General features: G+C 35.7%; 1 protein-coding gene across 2 annotated transcripts in view; it reads left to right on the top strand.

The window, feature by feature from the left end:
• Nucleotides 1–24,192, top strand: part of PDE4D (phosphodiesterase 4D) — a 305,421-nt gene that overhangs the window by 46,238 nt on the left and 234,991 nt on the right. The window contains exon 1 of one of the 2 annotated variants that reach the window (XM_080573438.1): nucleotides 18,322–23,821. The exons of the other annotated variant lie outside the window; for it this stretch is intronic. Coding sequence (XP_080429564.1) covers nucleotides 23,790–23,821 — 32 coding nt within the window. The 5' untranslated portion in view covers nucleotides 18,322–23,789. Of the gene's footprint in view, nucleotides 1–18,321; nucleotides 23,822–24,192 lie in introns of those variants that run through there. 2 annotated transcript variants of the gene reach the window in all.

Below are 24,192 nucleotides of genomic sequence, written 5' to 3'. Positions count from 1 at the left end.
ATAAAAACTGTTGCCAGGGCAGTGGACTATATAGGAAAATACAACCCAGCATACCATATATTAAATATCTATTAAACCATTTAAATGTTTCTTTTTCTGTGTGTGTATTTGTTGATGGTCCTCAATGCACCAGTAAACCTCAAAGATCCTATCTTGGTAAACAAACAAATAAACAAAAAGTTGTCTAGTAGCTTCTGTTGATATATTTAAGAAAAATGTCTTGAAAGGTAACCTGGGCCTGTTCGTAAAGCTGATAGATACTACACTGGAAAGATATACTTGCTGCAGTAACTGCCTGTATTCAGTTTTTGTGTTAAGGAAATAGCTACTTTGTGTACTATTTTCCAAGAAATAAAAACGGGGGATGGAGGGAGTTGGGGGGGATGGGGAAGAACGTGTTGAAATGAACAGATAATCATTCCTAAGGTACTTGGAGTAATGCTAAGCTTTAGGAAATTTAGGTGAAGATGCCTTAATGCTGTAACAGTTAATCAACTCAAGCATTATAAAGTGTTATAAAATATGTTTCAGTGTTAGTGGACTTAAATGATAGAGTAGACTATAGACTATAAAACAAAATGAAAAAAAAAGCAAAAAAAAAAACACAACACAACGGGAGTTCCTCAAAGCAGCAAGAAGTGGAACATTTAAAATTTGGTAGTTAGTATGAAGAATATTACTATAAAAGAAATGAGGAATTGCTTTAAATTATAATAACAAATTCTGTTGTCATAGAAGACTGCATCTTCTATTTAGGTGTTTTCAATGGGTGTTTTGTTCACCTGGAAGCAGATAATATGACTCTGTTTGACAGTCTGTGTTGTACTCAGTTATTCTTCTCAGCTGAGAACCACCTCCTGTTAAGACCTCCTGCAATATGCAAAGAGAAAAAGAAAGAAAGAAAAAAAACCAGCCTGGTTACTTAGATGTAATTGTGTTATTCCATGCTGTGACACCCTATGGCTTATGATAAAAGGATGTTGATGTCATTAAATATAAGGGGAAAAAAATCTTCCTTTCATTAGAGGGGAAAAGTAGCAAGCAAATAAAATTACTCCTTGGTTATGGGTTTTCGTTCATGAACGGGTTATTGTCATCATCATCTTTGACTGAAAAATATTGTCATAAAAGAGCAAGAAGCATAAGCTAATTGATGAGTTTGGAGCTGTTGGAAAATGATATTGCTGGTATTATGGAAAGGTAGAAAGACTTAATAAAAATACTTTGGCATAGTATTTATTATCTTCTAACTGAGATGACCATTACTTTTAGTTTCATATGTTGGTCTTACATTTTATTTTCAACAACCTAGTTCACAAGCACAGTAGTGCTTTATGGATTTAGTGTTTTCTAAAATGTTAATGTGTGCTTATTTTTTAAATATGAGAAATATTTATTGAAGTATTCATCAGTTTCTTTGGTCTTCTGTTAAGGATTTTAAGAATGAATTTAAGCTAGATAATAACTTGCTTATTTGATATCTGTCTACAATTTTTGTTACAAAGTAAGAGAGATAAAAATTCAAGTTTATACATGTAGGGCTTTAAACAATGAAAGGACATAAAAATCTTTACATAAGTATATCTAAATTATCCAGGGTATTTTAGAATAGAATATGGTAAATCTAAAATATAATCATCATACATAATATTAGGTTTTTATAATCAAATGCAAAAACTTATGCAGGAAGTGTCCTCAGTGATTCATTGTCAGTTTGTTAGTCCCTCAAAATAAACATACTTATGCTTGAGAAAAGGTACTGGCTTTGCAAGGTGCTGTTGCGCAGATGAACACAACAATGGAGCTTTCCTTGGAGAAGATTACACAGTAGGACAGGAGATCCAGAGAAAATGTGGTTAAAATCTCATTTCCATTAAATTCTACTTAATAGGTTAATTTTATTCCAAATTTCTAGATCAAAATACTGATTAAGTCTTCCAGACTTCCAAACTCACAAACTTCTCTGAATAAATACATTAGAGCTGAAAGTATAAATAAGGTATGGAAAATTCACATCACAAGAGAATTTATTTATTTATTTAAGTGGATTCCATTGTAAAGACTTCTGATTTCCTGAGATTTGATGAATTATTTCTAACTTTTTGCAGTACAGGACACTACTTTTATAATTCAGACTTGGGAGGAGTCAGCTACGTATTCGTTAGAATTTCTGTACATTTTATCTATATGAACTCAGATGAAAGAAAATAAGCCAGCTTTGACTCAATGCTGCCATACTTGAGTAGAGAGTCTCCATCACCCTTCTACCATACAGTACAATCTGAACTCATATTCCCTCATAAAACCTATTTCCCAGGCATACCATGATGCATTCAGCATCACTCTCTTAATCTTTTCAGTTTTTTGAACACAGTTCTGGGAACTTAAACACATTTTGAAAGCTTAGTGCTGAAAGGGCAGGGGTGGGAGGAAAGTGATTTTCTTGTTCTGTTAATACTAGAATATTTTCTTGATCACTGCTAACACTGACTTTCTTGCTCCCTTTAACACTATAATAATAGTCATTAAGGTGTTTATGGTCATAGTCAGAATAATGTGATCTGTTGGGACCTCTTTGTATTATTCTGTAAAGATCAAACACCTTTTAAGAGAGCCTCTTTAGAAGCCCATATTTAAATTGTGAATTTATGAGATCAGTGTGAAATTGTATGCTGAAAATCATACAGTTTGGCTGTCTCCCATATTGGAGATTTCATTCTATAAATATATTTTTACTCCATTAAAATTTAACAATAATAAGAAGTATTCATTTTAATTGGAACTGTAGAAATCACATTTTGCAGAGCTTGCTCAAAGAGGATTCAATTTGACGCTCTTCCTGATAGTCAAAATTCACTTCAGTGAATATATATATATAATAACAAATAAACATTCTATCAGTTTACATGACTATTGGAGTACATACATTGAAAATACATTGAAAATACATTTTTAGATCAAAGTGATAGCTTTCTCCTCATTATTTCAATAAACGTAAGTACATAGTGTGTTTTTACCATCATTCTGGACCTCAGAGTCTGTTTGAAATTGCAGTTCAAACATTAACATCAAATGTGAAATGGCATGTGTTTACTAAAATACAATTTCTTGAAAAACAGCAACCTCTATAGCTCACTTCTGGCTTTAGCATGTTTTCTGTAAATCCAATGGCAAATTTGTCTGTTTGTGATGCAGGATGATAGGATCATTTCCATTAAACTTTTAGGAAAGTTAGTAAAAATGTCTGCTTTTAAAATGTACAGGCATGCATATTTTACAATATTAAGTGTTTCACTTACAGTTAAAAGTTTGACAATTGGCTTATGAGGAGTAGGTGAATAGAATAATGACTCAAGATACAAGGTGGAATTACGTACAATGAGATCTTTCAGGATGTGAAATGTCTACCTAGCTAGCTATTGTGAAGGTTCCACTGGTATCTGTGAATATTATCCATCTAATATGAAAACATAGTTGTCAGGAAGAGTAATATTTTTTAAATTGTCAATGAAATTACATGCACAGAGAGTATGACTCACAAGGAATCACTAATCCTGTGAGAGAGAACAAAGGAAAGCACGTTTTCTAACCCATCAGTCATTCTTACAGTATGTGTAAGCTGCCTTTGTTCAGCAGTCCAGTTTGATTAGTAAAGATCTGACAAGTCCCTCAAAAAATGAAAATCCAATGAATGTTTTAAAGGATTCACTTTCTCACAGTGTTATATAGGACCTTGTTATTGTTCAGTGGGTGGGAGAGCAGCAGACTTGTTCACTACAGCAAGTGGGTTGTAAGGTTTACTTGTTTTAAAAGTTGCTTTGGCAGTATCTCTTGAGCCCAGGATGCAGCCTCGTGACCTGGAGATGAGCATAGGGTGATGTGTCAGGGCAGAGGTCCATGCGAGAAGTACCAGCTAAGACTGTGGGGATGAATTTGGGACTGAGGCTGAGGGCATATTGGGCTGGTGAATAGACATGGCTTGTGCCCTGGTAACACCTCTCTCAGTTTATTTCTTAATGGGTTTGAAAGGTTCTGAAAATATGTTTGCTTGCAGTTCTTGCTCTAACTGCTAAAGTCAGAAATGGATGTGGATATTGTTACGACTGGAAATAGTTAAGCTATATTTCTCTACAGGCTGAGTAATACTATCTATTTCTGAGTCAGTTGTGTGTGCGTGTGTTTTATTCTGTGGCTTTGTGTTAATGACTCTAAATGGAACCTGAACACTTCCTTCCTTCCTTCCTTCCTTCCTTCCTTCCTTCCCTCCTTCCTTCCTTCCTTCCTTCCTTCCTTCCTTCCTTCCTTCCTTCCTTCCTTCCTTCCTTCCTTCCTTCCTTCCTTCCTTCCTTCCTTCCTTCCTTCCTTCCTTCCTTCCTTCCTTCCTTCCTTCCCTCCTTCCCTCCCTCCCTCCCTCCCTCCCTCCCTCTCTCTCTTTCTCTCTTTCTCTCTCTTTCTCTCTTTCTCTCTCAAAATTTGGGAACTCTTTTTATTTTGTTTTCCAATTAAAGGCTGTGAAATAATGGTGTTCAGGTATGCTCCTTTAGCACCCAGAAATGGACTACCATCTCCAGATCAGGTTGCTTCACCTCTTGTTCAGGTACTCAGATAAATATAAATGGGCTGTTGGGTAACAGGAGCCTTATAAGAAACACAGCATGTTAAGAATATGCATAGAGTTTCCTATCATCCACCTTTAGTAGAATGGATTGTATTTTCTGCTGCATATAACCAGCTGCTAAATTTTGTCTATATTTTTGAGGAAAGTCTTTGTATCTGTGGTCACATCTAATGAGTTGTTCTATGAGGCTGCAGGCAATTATGATAAAGATCTTTTTTCTTCAAAGCAAACGAGGTGACTCTGCATATTGGTAAGCAGGATCAACAGTGTGCATACCTCAGCTCTTAATGGAGTGTAAGGCTTATATATGCCCTATTATTATGCTTTTGATTTGCCATATTCATGGCAAAATAAAGTTTTAATGAAAATTCAAAAATCATGATTTGCAGTCTTGCTGACAAGTCTTCGAAATTTGTGATATTATTAGAATATTATTCTACTTTATGTAAGTATTTGAAGGCATTATTTTTTCATATGCGCCAGCAATCATGGAACCCTTTTTCTATTTGCCCTTGATGCATAGTATGCTAAGACACTGAAATAAGGAGGGGTAAGGAGGGTAGGGAGGAGAGGATGCAAGACAAGAATGCTGTTTCCTTGGCAACAGGCGCTGTGCTGCTCAGGGCACAGGTGGCATCTGTCTTAAAGACCATTAATCAAAATGTATGCAAGAAAACGTGAAACAAATCTTAGTGTTTCTGCAGCACAGAAGACTTCACTCAACCAGCCCCCAATTACTCCAAATACTTGCAAAATGAAACGACCATTTTGGTTGAGGATTTTAGTAAAAATGAACAAGAAATAAACACTTATGATTATTACTTAAGAAAAAAAAAGTCAGAGAAAATATGTTAAAAATGAATTCTAATTGTCACTAGTGCCAGTATAGTAAAGTTATGATGGTCAGGTTGAAGTTGGGAAAACTTTTGGAGAGAGGGGACTCATTGACAAGGAGGACATCTGTGCTTTAATTTTCTGCAATGTGAAGGCAACCTGAGACAGTGTAAAATGAAAGCATGTATAATATACTCAAATAATTTTGAGTCTATACCCAGTTCTGAATTTCATCAATTATTATTATGAAAATAGAAAAAAACTATTTAGAAACTCTGTCTTGGCTTTCCTGCACTTTCATTCACAGAGATAAAATTCATGTTTAACTTGGTATAAATTGAGATGAACAAGGTCAATTTCTCTGATACTGTAATTTTAGACATAAACGTCTTCAGTTGTCAGTGCTTTTGCAGTGAAAACTGAAGTGTGCATTTGGGTTCTCAGTTATGTCTGAAACAGAGAACAGCAATGAACTTTTTCAGAAAAAAAATACCTGGCAAAGGTGATAGATGTGGGTAGTGAAAAAGCTGAAAAAATTGACAATGAAAAGAAAATAAACAATATCTTTACAGACTTTATATCTACATGAGTGTACCGTACTGCCTGTAGTGAGTCTGCCTCTTATGCAAGTTGTCATCTTTTTTGGTTGGGTCTTCCTGGCGTTTCATTTGCATGATATTTAGATGAGGAATGTCCCCCCTTTTTGGGAAGCACTGACATGCTGGGTGCTATTGGAGTTACATACATGAATTAAGTGATGTAAATTTATTTCCAGGTACAAAAATAATATATTAGGTAGAAAAATAATATATTAATATTTTCATTAATCTGTTAAATATCTGATTATCAGTCTGTTTCTCACTTCTGATGCGTAAGAATATGTCGGGCAGAGTGAGTGCAAAAGAGCAACAAACCAGTACCACAGCAGTTCAGATTTGGCTGGAATTTATTTCAAGGACAGGTTAATGTCTACAGAAAGTTCATGGCAGTGGAGAAAGAGATCCTAGAAATCCACCTCATTCTTCTGGAATTGCGTTGGCGCCTTTTATGTTTAAAAATTACTGAAGCAAGAAATAACCTGCAGTACTGCCAATGAAGTTACTCCCATATTTTTGTCTTCCCGGTCTAAATCATTGTCAGCATTAAGATGAGATTGCTCCAAACCATAAGCAGCATTTAATGGCAGCATTCACAGAAAACAGTGGCATGTCTCCAAGGATAGAAAAGGATTAATGAGATTAGTTTCATACTGCTTAAAGGCTGGGTAAATATTTAGTAAAAATATTATATGCAATAGCACTAGAAATAAGATCATGTTGCCTACCCTTTCTTTTATTTTGCATACTGATCTATCTAAGATGGGATCAGGACTTGATACCTCCCTCCACCTAAATGAAAAAATTACTACCTAGCTCAGTGCTTGAAGGAAACACATTTTTACCTTTCTTCAAAGTAAGCTGTCATTGGTGCCCTTGCTTACATTACTACCATAAAGAAATTTGTGTAACTATATACTTGTAAATTTTATGTATACTTATAAATTGTATAGATATATACTTATAAATGTATATCTTATAAAAACTTCTAAGTATAGACATATATAATTTATAATACAAACAATAGTTTTTTAATAAATATATATATATATTCATAAATTTATGTTGGAACTTTCAGTGGAGTCTAAATTCCTCATACTTCTCAAAGAAAATCAGGTTTAATTCTTTCCTTAGGCTTTAGCGCCTTACATTATGACATTCTGCTAACATTACAGAGCCTAATCCTGTAGACTCTACTTATCTCGTTTGCTTGTGTGGGTGAAATAAATACTGTGTTTGTCAGACTGAAAAAGCTGCTGCTGAACTTATGAAACTTCTTTCATTTTCACTGCCTCAGGGAAGTATGAAAAAAGCATAGCTACAAGAAAGGGTCCACTCACTAAGCATCTAGAACTAAAGTTCTAGATTTGTTGTTCATTTGTTTTCACTTCTATGAAGCTGAAACCTTTACAATTTTTAATTAAAAAAAAACACGGGGCTGGGGGGGGGAGTGTAGGAGTATAGGGCTTTTCATAGACATTCGTTCAAAGCAATGAGAGACAGGGTTTTAAAACTGTTTTCATTGGAGTGGCAAGTTTTCCTGACTGCTGGGATGTTCTGAGATGACACTACCATCGGGAGATCTTGACTTCTTTTCCTTCTAAATCTTGACTGGAAATTCTATTTTGTACCTGTGATATCTTTTCTGACCAAACTTTGAACAGAATGAATACATTTCTATGAAAAAGCATTTCAGCTTTTTGCTTGTCACAATTTTTTTCAAATGTTTCTAACCCTTTATATTTGAAAATCTCAGATACAAATAAGCTCTTTTCCAGAAAAAGAAATGGTATCAGCGGGAACAGTGACAGTAGAGCAATCATGTCATGTGACCCTTTTTATGCACCATATATTAATTGTTGCCTTCACTGCTAGTCTGATCTTTCAGTTTGTGTAACTCCTCTTGGCATGCTAAAGATTACTAAATGAGGCAGTCACACAGAAATTGTGGGAGAGAAAAAGGAAATATCATTAAATAAATGTTCATTTCATGGAAAGCTGTTATCTTAGAAAGTATTCTCAAACCACATTGTGTTTGATTTTGTAGTTTGGAAGGCTTTGTTTGTTTGTTTTGGTTTATTTTGGTTTGCTTTGGTTTGCTTTTTTAATGTGTATGTAAGAAGTGTTTCAAAAAACAGGGAAATGGAGCAAATCACATTATTCAGCTCATGGAAGGGAACTTAGAAACCAAACACAATGCTGTGCTTTTCTGCTTTTAGGACAGCTAGCAACACTGCTCACTGTTCATGGGAACACTAATAAATATAGCCAGTGAATGACAGAGAGAGTATGTAGTAGTACGTTGATATAAATATATATGAATATTTATAAATGTATGTGAATGATATAGCGTTATGAATGTACGGTACAGAACATAGGTATGTATACGGATACACATGCTCCAGTGTGTATACATATAGGTCCAGTTGCAGCATCATGGCTTTTCAGAGCACATGCTATGGTTTTTGACATAAAACTTCATGGAGTTTTGCATTTTTCCAGTTGTTCTAAAGGATGCAGGGAAAGCTGGTGGAGATCGGCAGATGTACAAAAGGTGAAGGCAGTAGGAGCAGCACAGCAGTGTGAAACAGGTTTCGTTGGGCTTTTGGAAATTTAAGTGTTCATGAAAAAATAGATTTATTTGCAGTTTGACAAACTCCATATAAATTTGATGTGAAATCCAACATAAGTAAAGAAATAATACAACCTAGAGTACCTTTTTTCCTCCAAGAGCTAACCATGTTTCTTTCTTCAAAGCAACACAATATTTACCCCGCTTTGAGCAGGGAGACTGAACAAAATTATCTCCAGAGCAACTTTCCAACCTCAACAATTCTGAGATCTGCAAAACTGTACTAAAACAAGCAACAAAATACAAAAAGTATTAAACAAAACTTCTGTCAAAAACAGATGATTGCTAGTTCCTGAGTATGTTACTAAGGAAATTGGAATAAAGACAATAGACGATCATCTCAGTTATATTTAAATGCATATTCAAATCCTGTAGTGACGAAGATATGAATTAAATCCCTATACTTACATACATTATAGATTGTAAGTCATGTATATGTTCTTGTAGAGTAAATTTACAGAAGGTTTAAAGTATTTGTCAGAATGTAGTAAAGAATGTCTCAGATTGAAGTAGATGTTGAATATAAATGTGGTTGTCTAGATGTTTTAGTATCAAGAGTTGGTACTCTAAATATTGACATATGATAGAGAAAAGCTTTGTATGACTTCCAGTACTCCATTTTATTTAATGGGCAATATTCCCATATATTTTTCATTATGAAGTGCCAGTTATTAGCAATGTGATTTTCTTCGGCTGGTAAATACTTCAGACAGACAAAATAAAGCATAAGGAAGTGAAGTGATTTGCCCCAAGTTTTGAACTCTTGCTAAGAAAAAAACAAGAATTGAACCCAGATTTCTTGGCTTTCAATTGTGTGCTTCTGTAGGAAAGTCATGCTGTAGGCGAGAACATTGATATCTAATTTTTCTCAAAACTAAGTTTCAAGTGAAGTATTCAGGAACCAGAAATTTTGGTAATAGATATTTTTGGTCCAAGGACATTTTTTGCTTGATTCTTATCCCATTTTAAGAAAATGATTTAATGTATCATATTAAAATGTTTGCATATTGCAGAAACTAGTAGAAAGAACAAAAATAATGAGTTTGCTGCAGACAGGATATTCTCTAGAGATTTTATATTTGATGTTTCGCTACTCAGAAGTAATTTTACAGATTATTTTTATAACAGTAACTGATCTTGTTGATGTAGAAAATAAAATCTTGCTCATTGAATTCAGTATATCTAGACATAAATACGCCTCTGTTTATATTCAATGCATGCTGTATATAGGTGCAAGATTCACCAATGATTATCTCCACCTACAGTCCAGAAATCATGATAAAATTTTAATTTTATAAATGTAAGCAATGCATTTATAAAATACTTATCAGAGAAAAATCCAATGGTCTTAAAAAAGTGCTGTTAGCATATTTATAACTGTACGTTGTTAGTAATTAACATGACTCTGGAATACCAAGAGTGATAAACATGAATGTCACAGTTGAATTAATTAAGTAGAGGTACAACTAGAAATTTATTATTACTGCCAATCATTTGCTATTCTATTGACATTTCCTCTCAGTAATTTTATACTGTGCAAAGCTGTGTGAATTTTGGATTCTGTGAAAAAAGTTATGCATCTTATCAGGAAACTTCCTTACATAGCTATTGATAATAAATATAATGTGTTCTGAAGTTATGAAAAAAAAAAGTTTAAGCCTCTGCTTAAGACGTACACACTTTCATAGCAAATGAAAAAAATATATAAATATATGTTAAGCCCCTAGAACTGAGGATCTTTTGTGTTTGTTTTTGCATATTTCCCCACAAAATAGGTGTAGCAAGTGGTGCTGTAAAGTTATTAAGTGTGCTTCATTTATAATCACAATTACACTGAAGAATGCTTATCATGTTTTATGCAAATGAGGCTCCGTAATACAGTACTCTACAAAGTGCAAGTGTTTCTAGAGTGGCTAACAGCTTGAATTCAGGGTGAGCATAAAGAATTGACGGACCACAAATGGGAATATATGGATTGCAGAACTAGTCTGTTATCCACATATCATGGCCTAAACTTTTGAAGTATTTGTCTGTGCAAACTGTTGTTGAGCAATGACCTTGTTTGTCTCATGTTGTAAGGAAATTCTTGCTAATCAGTTATTAAAATAGGGTATGTTCTGCTAGGTAGCATGCATACAGTAGCATGCAGTCTTGTTGCTTCAACTAGAAATTATGGGAGGAATAAAAGCAGCTCTTCTCTTCATGTCTGTTATTTCTAGATGGGTGCTTCCAGAGTTGCATGCTCCTGCCTTGCCCCTTCTTAGGTATATTCCAGACAAGTATTGTCTCATCCATCATGAGCAACATAGCAGAAGACAGGTTCCCATACAAAAATTCCTGATCCTGCCTCTGTGAATAATACTGAGTAAAAGGATACAGAAAGCTGTCATTAAGTAAATGTTAATAAGAAAATGTGTTGTCCATGGAAGAAAACAATACTTAACATTAACTGATCAGCCATACTTTTCTGTACATGCTTTTTGCCTGTAACAATTGTAAGGAAATTTGTTTTATTTTGATCATCTTTCACTCACAGCATCAATCATTTTTCATAGCTTCTGGGAATAATGCAGTATTTTCATTGTCATGGCAACTTTTGAAATCTGTAAAATATCATTTTTCCCATGTTGTTTTGCTTTGAAATACGGTTTAATTCAACTGAAAAGTATATCAGAAATGTAGTACTGGTCATATCTTATTGCTTGAATAGTCAGCTAGGTTTGGACAAAGTGTTACATAAACTTAAAGAAGAACTATTGGATCTGTCAATCAGCTACCTGTATTTTATTTTATTTTTCCAGAGACATGTTTTTCAATGAAATGTTTAAAGACTATTGGAATTGTAATTACCGAACTGTCTCTTTAAGTGTTATGAAGATCATTAGGAAAGGAATTGCAGTGGCAAAAAAGACAGAGAAGCAGTGTGTAGAAAGCGATTCAATACTGTAGCTTCCTTGAGGTCCTTTGAAGAATATATTTTAGATAAATTTTGTACTGTAGCCTTTTTTGTTCCAGATTATGTGATCTAGAAGTCTGTGTAAATTTCAGCTGAGGGTATATTAAGGTGTGCTCCTAGCTAAGGCTTGGAGAAATACTCACAGACATGATGTATTCAGGATGAGAAAACTCATCTCTGCTTATCTTAGCTGGAAGTCATGGGAAGTGGGCTTTCTGAAACCCACAGCCTGATCTCCCTAGCAGCAGAGCTATTGCATCAAGCAGCATAAGCAGATGCAGCCAGGACTGAATCCCTTTGGTCTCTCCACATGGTAACACAGTCCCTGCAGGACCTGTTGCAGATGCATTACCAGCAAAGAAACCTGCTGCATATAGTGGCAGAGACCTCCTGCCGCAGTTCTCCAGGCTGTTAGCAAGGGTACTTCTCTGATGAGCATCTTTCTGATGCTTTTTGCTTCTGGTGATGGGAAATCTGTTCTGAGCCCTCTCCTGTTTTGGGCAATGCAGCTGCAGGATCTTAATTTCTTTCTTTTTCAGTATGGGGTGTAGATCATTTTGCAAACAGTTGCAGGCCTCTCTTTTTCCCCACACATTTATTAGCATCCCCTTACAGAGTTTGTGTTCCCCAGAGCTCAGCCAGAATAGGAAACCTGTAAGCACTCCTTGGCCTCTTCAATCCAAAATTCAGTAACTTAGTGAAGCTCACTTTCAATAACCATTGAAATCCTTGTGCTGAAGGGCTCAGTGACACTCATATATTCAGTTTCTCCAGCTTCTCTCTGGAAACAGCAATCTTTCCCCAAAGGACAGGAACGCCTTGCTGGATGAACTGAGAAGGTAGAAGAAATGGGTGGCTGAACCCATTGACTGGAAAAGTCACAGTCATTTGCTAAGTGTGTGCGTGTGTGAGTCCTAAATACTCAAGAAGCATTCCCAAACAAACAACAGTAAATGCAATGAATTTACCCAAAAGTAAGGAAAGAAAAATATATGGAAGAGAGAAATTGTGGATGAGGAGGAAAGAAGTCAATTTTAGGTACCAGAAATATGTGAGACAGCAAATAAAGTATTTGTTCTCGAGATGAGAGAAAACACATATGACATTAGACCATTAATTTCTTCCATTTTGTCAGTACCTATAGCTGTCAGTCCCAAGCTGAGAGCAGAGGCATGCAGAGGTCCACCTTCTCTGCCTGGTGAGTGCCATTAGAGTTTGAGAATCATTATTTCCAGAGTAGGCTTATTTGATCTCTTTCCCTTAAAGGACACTTCCTCCCACTCCTACCCCCACCCCTCCCTCCCCCCCCCCCCCCAAAAAAAAAAAGAAAAAAAAAAGAAAAAAAAAGAAAAAAAAAGAAAAAAAAAGAAAAAAAAAAGAAAAAAGACAACCAATGCTTTTTATGTGGTGACAGTGCCATACCGTAATAAGAAATATAAAATATTCATTATGCAAGGATTTTTATGCTGTGATCTAGTGAGAAGCAAATTATGCTTCTTCATCTGCTATTGAGGTTTTTCTACAAAAAGGCTGAGAGGATTTGAGTGTGTTTAGGGGGAGGAAATTGAAATTGCTCCAGATTTCTTCTTGTCCTTGCAATTCTTCCCCCAGCTGTGGCTTTAATTTAGGAGTTCTGCAACATCATCATCAAGAGTCTATCCATCGATGCCAAGATTCAAACATTGTAAATGCATAGTGTTCTTGTATCTAAAGAAAATTGACTTATAAACATGGAACTTGTTTTGAAAGTTGTGTATAATTTTAGACTTCATGAAGATGTCCATTGTGGTATTTAACACTACCGCCTCCTCAGGAAGTTTTTATTTCCTTTTCTGACTTGCAGAATTGTTTTATAACATGGTTCATAGTGAAGCAGGAAATATTTACTAATACTTAGGTGTTCAGAGTATGAATTTGTAGATTAATGTCTTAGTTTGAAGACAGTTTTTCACAAGGAACTGGACTGCATGCACACACCAAGAAATAATGGCAATAAGGATGCTGTTAGTTTTAAGAAAAAAAAAAAAAAAAAGATTTAGTCCTGTTGTGGAAGGGAACAAGATGATGCATAGGAACAGACGGGAACAGATAATGAATGAATGCGAGAAAGGAATAAAGAATGCTCTAGCTTTCTCATTTTTGTTCTCCTGCTATAAAACTATATTATATTATTATTAGTTATAGCTACAGAGTTATAATCATAAGATGATAAAATAATTTAGCTTGGCATGGTTCTCTGAAAGCTCTCTTGTCTGTCCAGTCCTCTGCTCAAAGTAAGATTAACATCAAAGTTTGATCAAGGTTATACAGGACCTTCACTAGTAAAGCTTTGAGCATCTCAAAGAGTGGAGGTTCTACAACAGCTTTGGGCAGCCTGTTTCCATTCTTAACCATCAACATTGTGAAGAACTTTTTTTTCCTTATGTGCAGTCAGGCTATTACTTTCTGCAGGTTGGAACTGTTCTTTATAGTCTATTCTCCATGGATCTCTGAGAAGAGTCTGGCTCTACCTCCCTACATCATCCCTGTAGGTAGTTGAATACAATAATTGTCTCTTTTTCCCCTTGTCCTGCTTTTTTTTTTTTTCCCCCACACACTATTTAGTCTCAGTTCCCAAAATGTTTCTCACTCTGTGCCCCAGCTCCTCAACAGAGAGACAGCCCTACACTGGAGCACTTCTCTAGAAAAACCATATGCCCGCTCCATGAATGCTCTGAAGTGCTTGAGGTATAAGCCAGCATGGTAGCCAAGCTAATAAGCCCCACTGAGAAAGATAATACATTAATTTGGGCTTGAGTCTGTCTAATACAGTTACACAGCATGGCTTTGCAGCTCCTTCCTGTTCTTAGGGCAGCTGGGAGCAGCTCTGTCACTGCACAACAGGAGTGTTTGAATTACTGCTGCTGTGGTGGCAAAAGTGGAGGTTCACAAGCTGTAGCTCAACTAGCAAATCTACTGGTAGCCTTTGAAGGTCTGGCTACTTGAAAATCACAAATGTTTTAGTTTTATACATAATAGCAATAGCCTCTTTAGTTAAACAAACAAACAAATAAACAACAACAACAACAACAAACTTTTAACTTTTAGTTAAAGCTAAACAATTTATCCTAAAATTCTTTATGGTTCTATGCTTTATGGAATCTTCTTCCTTTTCTAAACACTGTTTTGCAGCACTTTTATCACTGAAGTAAATACAAAGGAGATAGACAGTGCTATTTTGGGATGTGTGTCTTGTTTTGACCTTCTGGACTTGAAGAAGCATTTAAATCTATTTACATTGCTTGGCAGTTAGCTATACTTTACACCAGTAAAACATGCATTTTTATAGTGTCTTAAAGTGCTAAAACAGAGAAAGAACTTTAAAAAGAAGATTTTTTTTTCTAGCTGCTCAGTTTTCTTTTTTCTTCATATGAAAACATCCCTCATGGAATTTGTCACTGGTACTTTCTTATAATCTCCTTATTTCTGCCATCCCTTAAGGGCTACAAAGTAGCCATCATGAAAGCAAAAGAGGTATTTTAGAAATCTGTTTTGAAAAAGAGTGAAAATTCAATCTACAATGTAAAACACAAAAGTGTCGATAGTCAGCTTCTGCTGATTATAAATATTAATAGCCTCCATGCACTGAGGTCTTTAATATATAATATTCATTTATTCAGCTGGTTAAGATCTTTTCCAGCATGTTTCTGCTCAAAACTGCACTTATTTCCAGGTAATATTTCCACTCATTTTTTCCCCCTAAAAATGATGTCCAGAATAGAAGTCATTTTAGCAACTGTTCTGAATTAAGTCTAATAAAAGGCCCTCTATCATAATTTTGTGTTAGAGTTGTATTATTAATTTTGTATTTCTAACTCATTACACAAAACTATTATGAATAGAAAAGAGTGTGGTGTTTTTAAGAGTTGATATTTATGGTATTTGTAATAATGTGTCATACATACACAACTGCTATCGTGTAGATTTATAGGACAAACAAATATGGAGATATAACAATGATTGAAAATAAGTACTTGTTTATAGTCAAGATATTTATTTATTTAGAGTAGTAAATGCCATGATTCATGATGATTGTCTGAAAGATAAGATTGTTATGTGTTTAGAGTGATTTTGCTCTTAAGTAGAAAGATGGATTTAGGAAATGGAGATTAGATCCTATTCATGCCAGTCCAATCAGTTTGGAGGCAGCCAAGTAACTTTTCTGCACTGCTATTCTCCAGTTCTGCATCTGGCATTTGTTAACTTCTAGATTGGTGTGTGCTTTGAGTCTCATTAATTGTCCAGCTGAGTACCAAAATACCAAGAGGAAGCAGACAGCAAAGCACAGAAAGATGTTATGCCATTCAACAACAAAGGGTGATTTTATTTATTTTTATTTTTTTCCTGAGGAGAACATCAAAAGTAGGCCAGAAAAATGATGAATAGGAAAGCATAGAGAAATGTTTTACAATAACAATGAATTCTAATGTGTCAAAGTGCATTTGTGTAGCCTTGTATTCCTCATGAGGATCTTCACTGTCAGCATTGTCAGTCCAGAGAGATGGATTTGATAGATGGGCCACTCGGTGGGTAAGGAATGGCTGGATGGTCGCATTCAAAGAGTCGTGATCAACGGCTCAATGTCCAGGTGGAGATCACTAACAAGTGGTGTTTCTCAGGGGTCAGTATGGGGACCAGTGCTGTTTAACATCTTTCTCACTGGTGTGGACACCACCTCCCACTGGTGGTGGGATTGAGTGCACCCTCAGCAGCTTTGCTGATGACACCAAGCTGTGTGTTGTGGTCAACATGCCGGAGGGAAGGGATGTCATCCAGAGGGACCTGGGCAGGCTTGAGAGGTGGGCCTGTGCAAACCTCATGAGGTTCAACAAGGCCAAGTGCAAGGTCCTGGATCTGGGTAAGGGTAGTCTCAAGCACAAATACAGGCTGGGTGGAGAATGGACTGAGAGCAGCTCTGGTGGACCTGGGGGTGTTGGTTGACGAGAAGCTTAATGTGATCCAGCAACGTGCACCTGCAGCCCAGAAGGCCAACTGTATCCCGAACTTTATCAAACAAAAGTGTGGCCAGCAGGCTGAGGGAGGTGTTTCTGTCCCTCTGCTCTGCCTTCATGAGACCCCACCTGAAGTCCTGCGTTCAGCTCTAGGGACCTCAGAACAAGAAGAACAGAGACATAAAAGAATGAGTCCAGTGGAGAGCCATGAAGATGACTGAACGGCTGGAGCACCTCGCCTATGAAGACAGACTCAAGGAGTTGGGGTTGTTCAGCCTAGAGAAGAGAAGGCTCCGGGGAGAGCTTAGAGTGATCTTCCAGTACCTGATGGAAGCCTGCAGAAAAGCTGGGGAAGGACTCTTTGTCAGGGCATGTAGTGATAGGACAAGGAGTAATGTCTATCAACTAAAGGAGGGTAGGTTTAGATTAGATATAAGGAGGAAATTCTTCACTCAGTGTGGGGAAGCACTGGAACAGGCTTTCCAGAGAAGCTGTGGATGCCCCATCCCTGGAGTTGTTCATGGCCAGGCTGGATGGGACTTTAAGCAACCTGGTCTGGTGGGAGGTGTCCTTGCCTATGGCAGGGGGGTTGGAATTAGATTATCTTTAAGGTCCCTTCCAACCCAAACCATTCTATGATTCTGTGATCATCATCCGTTAATTATTTTTAAGTGTTTCTGTTGAAAACGTAATATATTGTAAGATCAGTAGTGCTGAAAAGACGAGATTTATTTTGTGGAGTTAGATTTTTAGGTTCTTTGGTTTTTTGTGTGTCTTTTGTTGGATTTTTATTTTATTAATTTATTTTTTTATTTTTTTCTGGAGATCCAGGAGCCTCCTTGTCTATGTAACTAAGCTGACAGAATGTATGGTTTTAGATAACTGAACAAGATATTTTTTAAAACACTAGTGCTTCATGGTCAGCATGATTTTGGTAAATTACTTGAGAGAAACACTATCCTGAGCATTGGTAGGTCTAGCCACATTTTAACTGCAAGGTATTCTTGTTCCTTCTTACAGGGTTCTTCCTATCATTCAAGTGTTGATGATAATCTTTTTCTGTTGCCCCAATTTTTGGCAGAGGATTTATTTTATGGAATTAAAGAGAAAAGGAATTACAAAGACCATAAAATTCCTACAATACTTAATTTTTAAGTCTAATATTTGATCTCTCAATATAAAAAAACTTCATTTTCTAAGGAGAACTATGAATTTGCATTTTACACATAAAGCATGTTTTTGCTATTAGTAAATATAGTGACATTCAATAGTATGAAACTAGAACTAATTTTAAATTCAACAGCACAAATACATAAGGTAGCATCTAATTTTGTAGTTTAAATTAAACATATAATTAAATATGTTTTACAGAACCTGGCAAATGTAAGCCATGTGTCAAATAGTAAGTATTATAAGTGACATGTTAATGAACAATGTCTGTAAGAGAGAAGACTCTGAACAAAGTTGGGAAATAATTTTGGATATCAAAGAAATAAAATGTCCCTCCTATATATTTATATGCTGCATTCACATTCATGATACAGGGGCATAGGAAATTTGGTATTTATGCCTAAATAAATAATAGCTATTTTCTTTGTGCATCTGTAAATAATTGCATATGCTACTGATGTAAGTTACAAAATTTGTTTGCATAGTCTAATAATTCCTTTCATTTTTTTTGTTTTCTAGGTAAGTACTCTCAGTATTCTTCCTCATTAAACTGACAGAAAACCTCTCTACCTTCTTGAAGTGCAACAAAAGAGGTAAAAGCAAGAGAACAAAAATGTTTGGTAAGAATTCAGAATGTTTTATGTGCTCATCTACTTTACTTTTGGAGGAATGCAACTGTTACATAGGATTATTTCTTCTAAGTTTTGTTATCTTGAAGAGAAAACAAGAACAAACAGAAGTAAGTAGTGGCAAGTAGAGAAATATGCATCTAGCTTTAACTCTCTGCGTTTTTTCTCACAAACATTAGATAAAACAACCTCAGGTAAAACAGATGGCCTGAGCTTCTCCAAAATGTGGCTGTAGTGTGCAGAGTTTAAGCTATTTATGACATTAATGATAGCTTCTGTTGCACTCATGTGCACTGCGCTGCAGGATTCAGGATGCACTTTTAGCTAGGAGAGATTGTTTTTAGTTTGAGAGCTAAGGACAGAACAAAGAGGGAGAAAGGAGATCACAACAAACAAACAAACAAACAAATAAATAAATAAATAAATAAATAAATAAATAAATAACATAAGAGAAATGACACAACTGAACGTTTTTGCAGCCGGAGCATGAATCTCACACTGAGGTGGCTTTCAGGACCCAACAAAAATGTTGGAAATGGTAATGCCACATGATGAGGTTCTGGACACTGCAAATGTGAGGTTTGTAGGCTTAGTGATGTTATAGACAATGAATGGACATGATAGTGAAGGCTACCATTGTTGGCAGAGTTGGATCTCAGCCATCTACCTGTCCTTTCTGCTACCAAACTGCAGATCTTCTAAGAGTGGTACCTTTAGGTATCCTTACAGGTTTCATTGTGGTACTCAAGATCAGTAGCCATTAGAACTTTATCTGACACACAATAGAAAAATAATTCTTAACTTTAATCCTGGATAAATTTTAGTTTGCCTAATTACACTCTGCCTACATTAAATTTTCCTATGCTTGTATTCATTCTCATACAAACACACACGTACCCCGTACCCCTAAAACAATAATACTAAAAATAAGTAAAATATTTTTTTACGTAAATAGAGTTTGGAAAATGGAAATAGCTGCATAGAAAAGATTTTGTCTGAAGATTACAAGGTTGAAAGGGAGAAAGCAAGACAGTATTTACTGCAGTTATAGGAAGGATGGATAAAAATTTCTGTCTTATCTAAAATTAAGAAGAACAGGGCAACATTTTTACTGTTGCATTAATTTTAGAGAACATCTTTTCAATAATTAAAGAAGTACAGACGGAGAGGAATATTCCTTTAACTGATTATGGTTTTCTGAAAATATGATTGCCATATGTATTTTTAATGCAAACATTTGTGTGTAATACGTAGTTAAAATTATTCAAGCCAGGTATTAAAAATGACTATATTTCATATTAAAAAAAAAAATTAAAAGAACAACAATAACAACAAATATAACAGCATCTTTTCATCTTTACTGTGTTATTCTTTTTGTGACACTTAATGCAGATTTCTTTCTTTATCTATTTACTACTATATATTGAGTGTTGAGATCTGAAAATATTAGGGAGACTAATACTGGCAAATATTATAGTAAAGACATAATTTCAAAGCTTTTCATAACTGATATTATAGTTCAAGTGTGTAGGAGGTAACACACTTCAGGCAAACAGAATGAATGGTTTTGTACAGAGTACTTCAGTAAATCAACCTGTAGAGGGCAATATAGTGTTTTTGGCATAGCAAAATTTCTGAGGCTGTAATAAATGAGAAAGTTCATGAAGAGTTCATAAGGAGTTTAAAAGTTCATTCAGAACACCTACTGCTATATTTTTTTCTGCTCATAATAATAAAATAATACATCTTCAGCATTGCCATGGAATAGAAACTATCTTGCTCAGTGATTTAAGAAAATCTTTTTGCTCTATAATTCTAGAAAAAAAAAAAAGGCATTTTAATAACCACTTATAGTCCTATAGATATTTTGATACATAAAGAAATATACTGCACCACAATATTTTTCTTTGAAATAATGCATTGGATGTAAAGGGAGAGGATTAATGTGTGTTCAAAATAAAGAAAAAAACCAACAGCCTGTTATTAAGTATCCATTCCCCAAAACTTTAAACTTCTTTCTTTTCATCTAAAACACTCTGGAAGAGAGGAGTGAGGTCATTTATATGCTGAAAATAGGTTGTGTGACATGGGTATGGCAAGAATTGCACTTTTTGTGCAAGTGTATTTTGTGGTGCTAGATGCCTTCTGACAGAAAATAAGATTGAATCTGACTACTTTGAGTCCTTTGACAAGGAACGGTTTTGAAGTGGTTACTACAATCTCTGTATTGCCATCCTCAGAGTAGAAATAAGAGAACTGTTCAGAAAAAAAATCCACAAGAGGAAAGGAACTGGGGCTTGGAAGAGTAGAATGCATTTCTTTTGTACCATGCAAAATAAAGACACAGGCGTATTTCAGGTATGGTCTACTGTTTCTTCATGCGGGGATCACTCAACTGTGCAAAATGCATTACGTAGGTAATATCTGATGCATGTGCACATCATCTTGCAATATCTCATGCATGCACAGGTGACAGTGCTGAGAAATGGCAAAAACATACCTACATGCTCATAAATACGGACCAACTTGAACTAAAATGTAGCCTTGATTTGGAGTTATTTTTCAGCTTAATCTTTTCTGTTTTCAAATACTGACATTTTACCTGGAACGGTTCTAACCACTTCTATTAATGTTTCTTTCTAGCATGTTTTATCAAATTAATTTAATATGTAGCTGTTCTTTCAGCAAGTAGAAGACCAAAGCCAAATCATGTTTTAGTAGCAGCAAGGTCTATCTGACTTAAAAGGTTGAGTTTTAGATATTTATTTTTTTTTTAAATGAAAGTACTGTTGCCTAGCATACAGTGGGCTTTTACTAGATTCTGAGTGCATTTTCCTTATTATTTTCATACTTGATGCATTATGGTGCAGACATGGAATTAAGCACTGAAGAACGGTTCTTAAAAAAAAAAAAAAAAAAAAAAAAAGGAATAGTATATCTAAGTTCCTAAGAGGTTTCAAAAGTCCATACAAATCAAGGCATTCATTCTCCAGTAACTTCTTCCAAATTTTACTTTAAGCCTTGCTTTATTATATCAAAACAACAACACTATGCAGGGAGTCTTCCACATAATTTCTGAAACGAGCTGCATTTTTTATAGTTAACAAAGTCTGTTTGAATAGATAAAAAGACTGGAAGTTCTATATGGTCTTTTTGAGATCTGTCTTGCTATGGCAACAGAGAATGTCTTTGAATCTCTCTCCCGACAAATATGAAGACTTGCTCCATCCACATTCAAGCAAGACTCTGCCAACATTGCAGTTCAGCAGTTCTAAAAAATCTACAAAAAAAAAAAAAAAGCATCAAATGTTTGGCTGTGCCAAACATACGAAGTTAAAATGATCATATGACAAGTCTGAGTGTAATTACAATCTGATTGATCATGCTGGCACTTCTCATTTTCACCATCCAGAGTGGGTAAAAACTGTCAGTTGTCTGTAATGGGATCTACAGTGACACAGAAAACAAAAGGGATGGTGACCTTTATAATTCACCTGAACTCACCTCCATAAAAAAAAAAAAAAGTTGCCTGCCTCTATCTTAAGGCTTGCATTGTGATTTTTCTAAATTTTACCTCTTGCATTTTACCTGCTTCTGTTGTACTTGATATGGCAATATGTCAACTGATGACCATTCAGAGTTTTAACTTCAAGCCATGGAAAATTTTAATTGTTGGCAAGGGTCACTTCCTAGCACTTTTCAATGTTAAGCTCCTGATTAGTGTCAGCACTACAGAGGAGAATTCATTCATTCTACACTAATTTAAGGCTCTAGGAGTAGGTAGCCTTTATTGGTAATCTTTAACAATGTTACATTAAATCATATGTTTGTCAAGTTTTAGTGGACTTCTAGTTTAAGGTAAGTAGAGCGGAAATCCAGTCTTTGCAACAAAATTTCAAAAACTTTGAGATGATTTTTACTTATACATTACCGTAAATGACCATGAATGAATATTTATAATACAAAAGTGAGATAATGACTTAATTTTTATTTTTCTCCTCATTTTTGTAGTTATCTTTAAGACATGCTCATCAAATTTTACTGGGGTGTGAAGTAATTTTTGTAAATACTTAGCAAGTGTATTGCTTTCCCTAACTTGCTCTGCAGTGTACCTTGGGAAGCAGTGACTCATTTTATACAATTAAAATATTTTATACAGAATGATTTCTTATGAGAAGATGGTGTTGTCTTTTATTTTGATAGAAATCAAAACTTCTCCATAACAGACATAGAACAGGAGCAGGTATATCCATTACGTAGGATGAGAGGATGACTAAATACTAATTAATTTCAAAGGTTTGAAAATGGAAAGGAAACCCTACCCAACACTTCCTGCAAGAGAAGTAAACCCATTCTTTTCTTTTAAAAGAAAATCATAATAGCATACCTGCCACAATACCACATGCAGTAATTCAGAAACTGTGCCCTTATGTATGAAAGCAGATTTTCTACTGAATTCATTTGCAAATGAGCACACAATTTTCTCTGCAATGACTGAAGTTCATTTCTAGCAGAGATCAGAGATTGGGATGATGACGGCAAGGAAAAGAATCCGATAGTCTGTTTCAGTTTGACACAGTATGGCAGCATAAATAAAAGCGTTACAGTTGTCACAGTTGAAATGCTGAAATGCACTACTTGCAAGATCTCTGTGGAAAAAAAGAGGATTTTGTTTCATGTATACAGACTGTGATTTCTGCACAATTTTCATAATTGTGAATATTTTCACTTTCTTTCAATTTATCTGTTTCAACATACTTAAAGATTCAAACAAAGACAAATGTATTAAGAAAAACTTGTGTTGCAAATTTAGACATTACGACTTTGGAAATGATTAAATTATCCTTACTTTACAACTTCGTTTTGACCATGCATACATGGACAGATAGCCTTCAGTTATGTAACTGTCAACAAAGGACCTTAGCCCCTTGCATGCAATGGGATGGACAGGGCTAATTGTGTTTTACTGTAGCTGCCCTGTTTTTTGATAGAGAGCCCCTGTTTCTCCTTTTTTTTTTTTTTTTTCTTGTTAATCTCAGTTCCAAAGTATATATAATGTTGTAAGTCCTGAGTAGGAAAACAAATTGTTAGTTCCCTTGTTTGCATTTCTGAAGTGTTCAGCAATATAATATCTGGGGGCTTGGCAAATGGTTTGTGAATTAATATTTACAGTAACCTGATAAAATGCAGGACAACCGAGGGATCAGACCCAGTCAGCATGGGTTCATGAAACATAAATCCTGTCTGACCAGCCTCATTTCCTTTTATGACCAGGTGACCTGCCTGGTGGATGAGGGAAAGCTGTTGAGGTAGTCTACCTAGACTTCAGCAAGGCCTTTGACACAGTCTCCCGTAATATTCTCATGGAGAAGCTGGCAGCCCATGGCTTGGACAGGTACACTCTTTGGTGGGTTAAAAACTGGCGGCACGGCCAGACCTGGAGAGTAGTGGTGAATGGAGTGAAATCCAGCTGGTGACTGGTCACGAGTGGTGTTCCTCAGGGGTCAGTGTTGGGGCCCATCCTCTTTAACATCTTTATTGATTGTGATTGTCCCCTTGTAGTCTGCTCTGGTGAGACCCTCGAGTACTGTGTTCTCTTTTGGGCCCCTCAATACAAGAAGGACATCAAGGCCCTGGAACATGTCCAGAGAAGGGCTACGAAGCTGGTGAAGGGCCTGGAACACAAGTCCTGTGAGGAGCGGCCGAGGGAACTGGGGTTGTTTAGTCTGGAGAAGAGGAGGCTTGGGGGAGACCTTATTGCTCTCT

Source organism: Anser brachyrhynchus (genome assembly GCF_964034855.1).
Source record: "Anser brachyrhynchus genome assembly, chromosome: Z".
Taxonomy (NCBI): Eukaryota; Metazoa; Chordata; class Aves; order Anseriformes; family Anatidae; genus Anser; species Anser brachyrhynchus.
The sequence above is the reverse complement of the archived record's forward strand: the minus strand, read 5'-3'. Positions and strand labels throughout refer to the sequence as shown.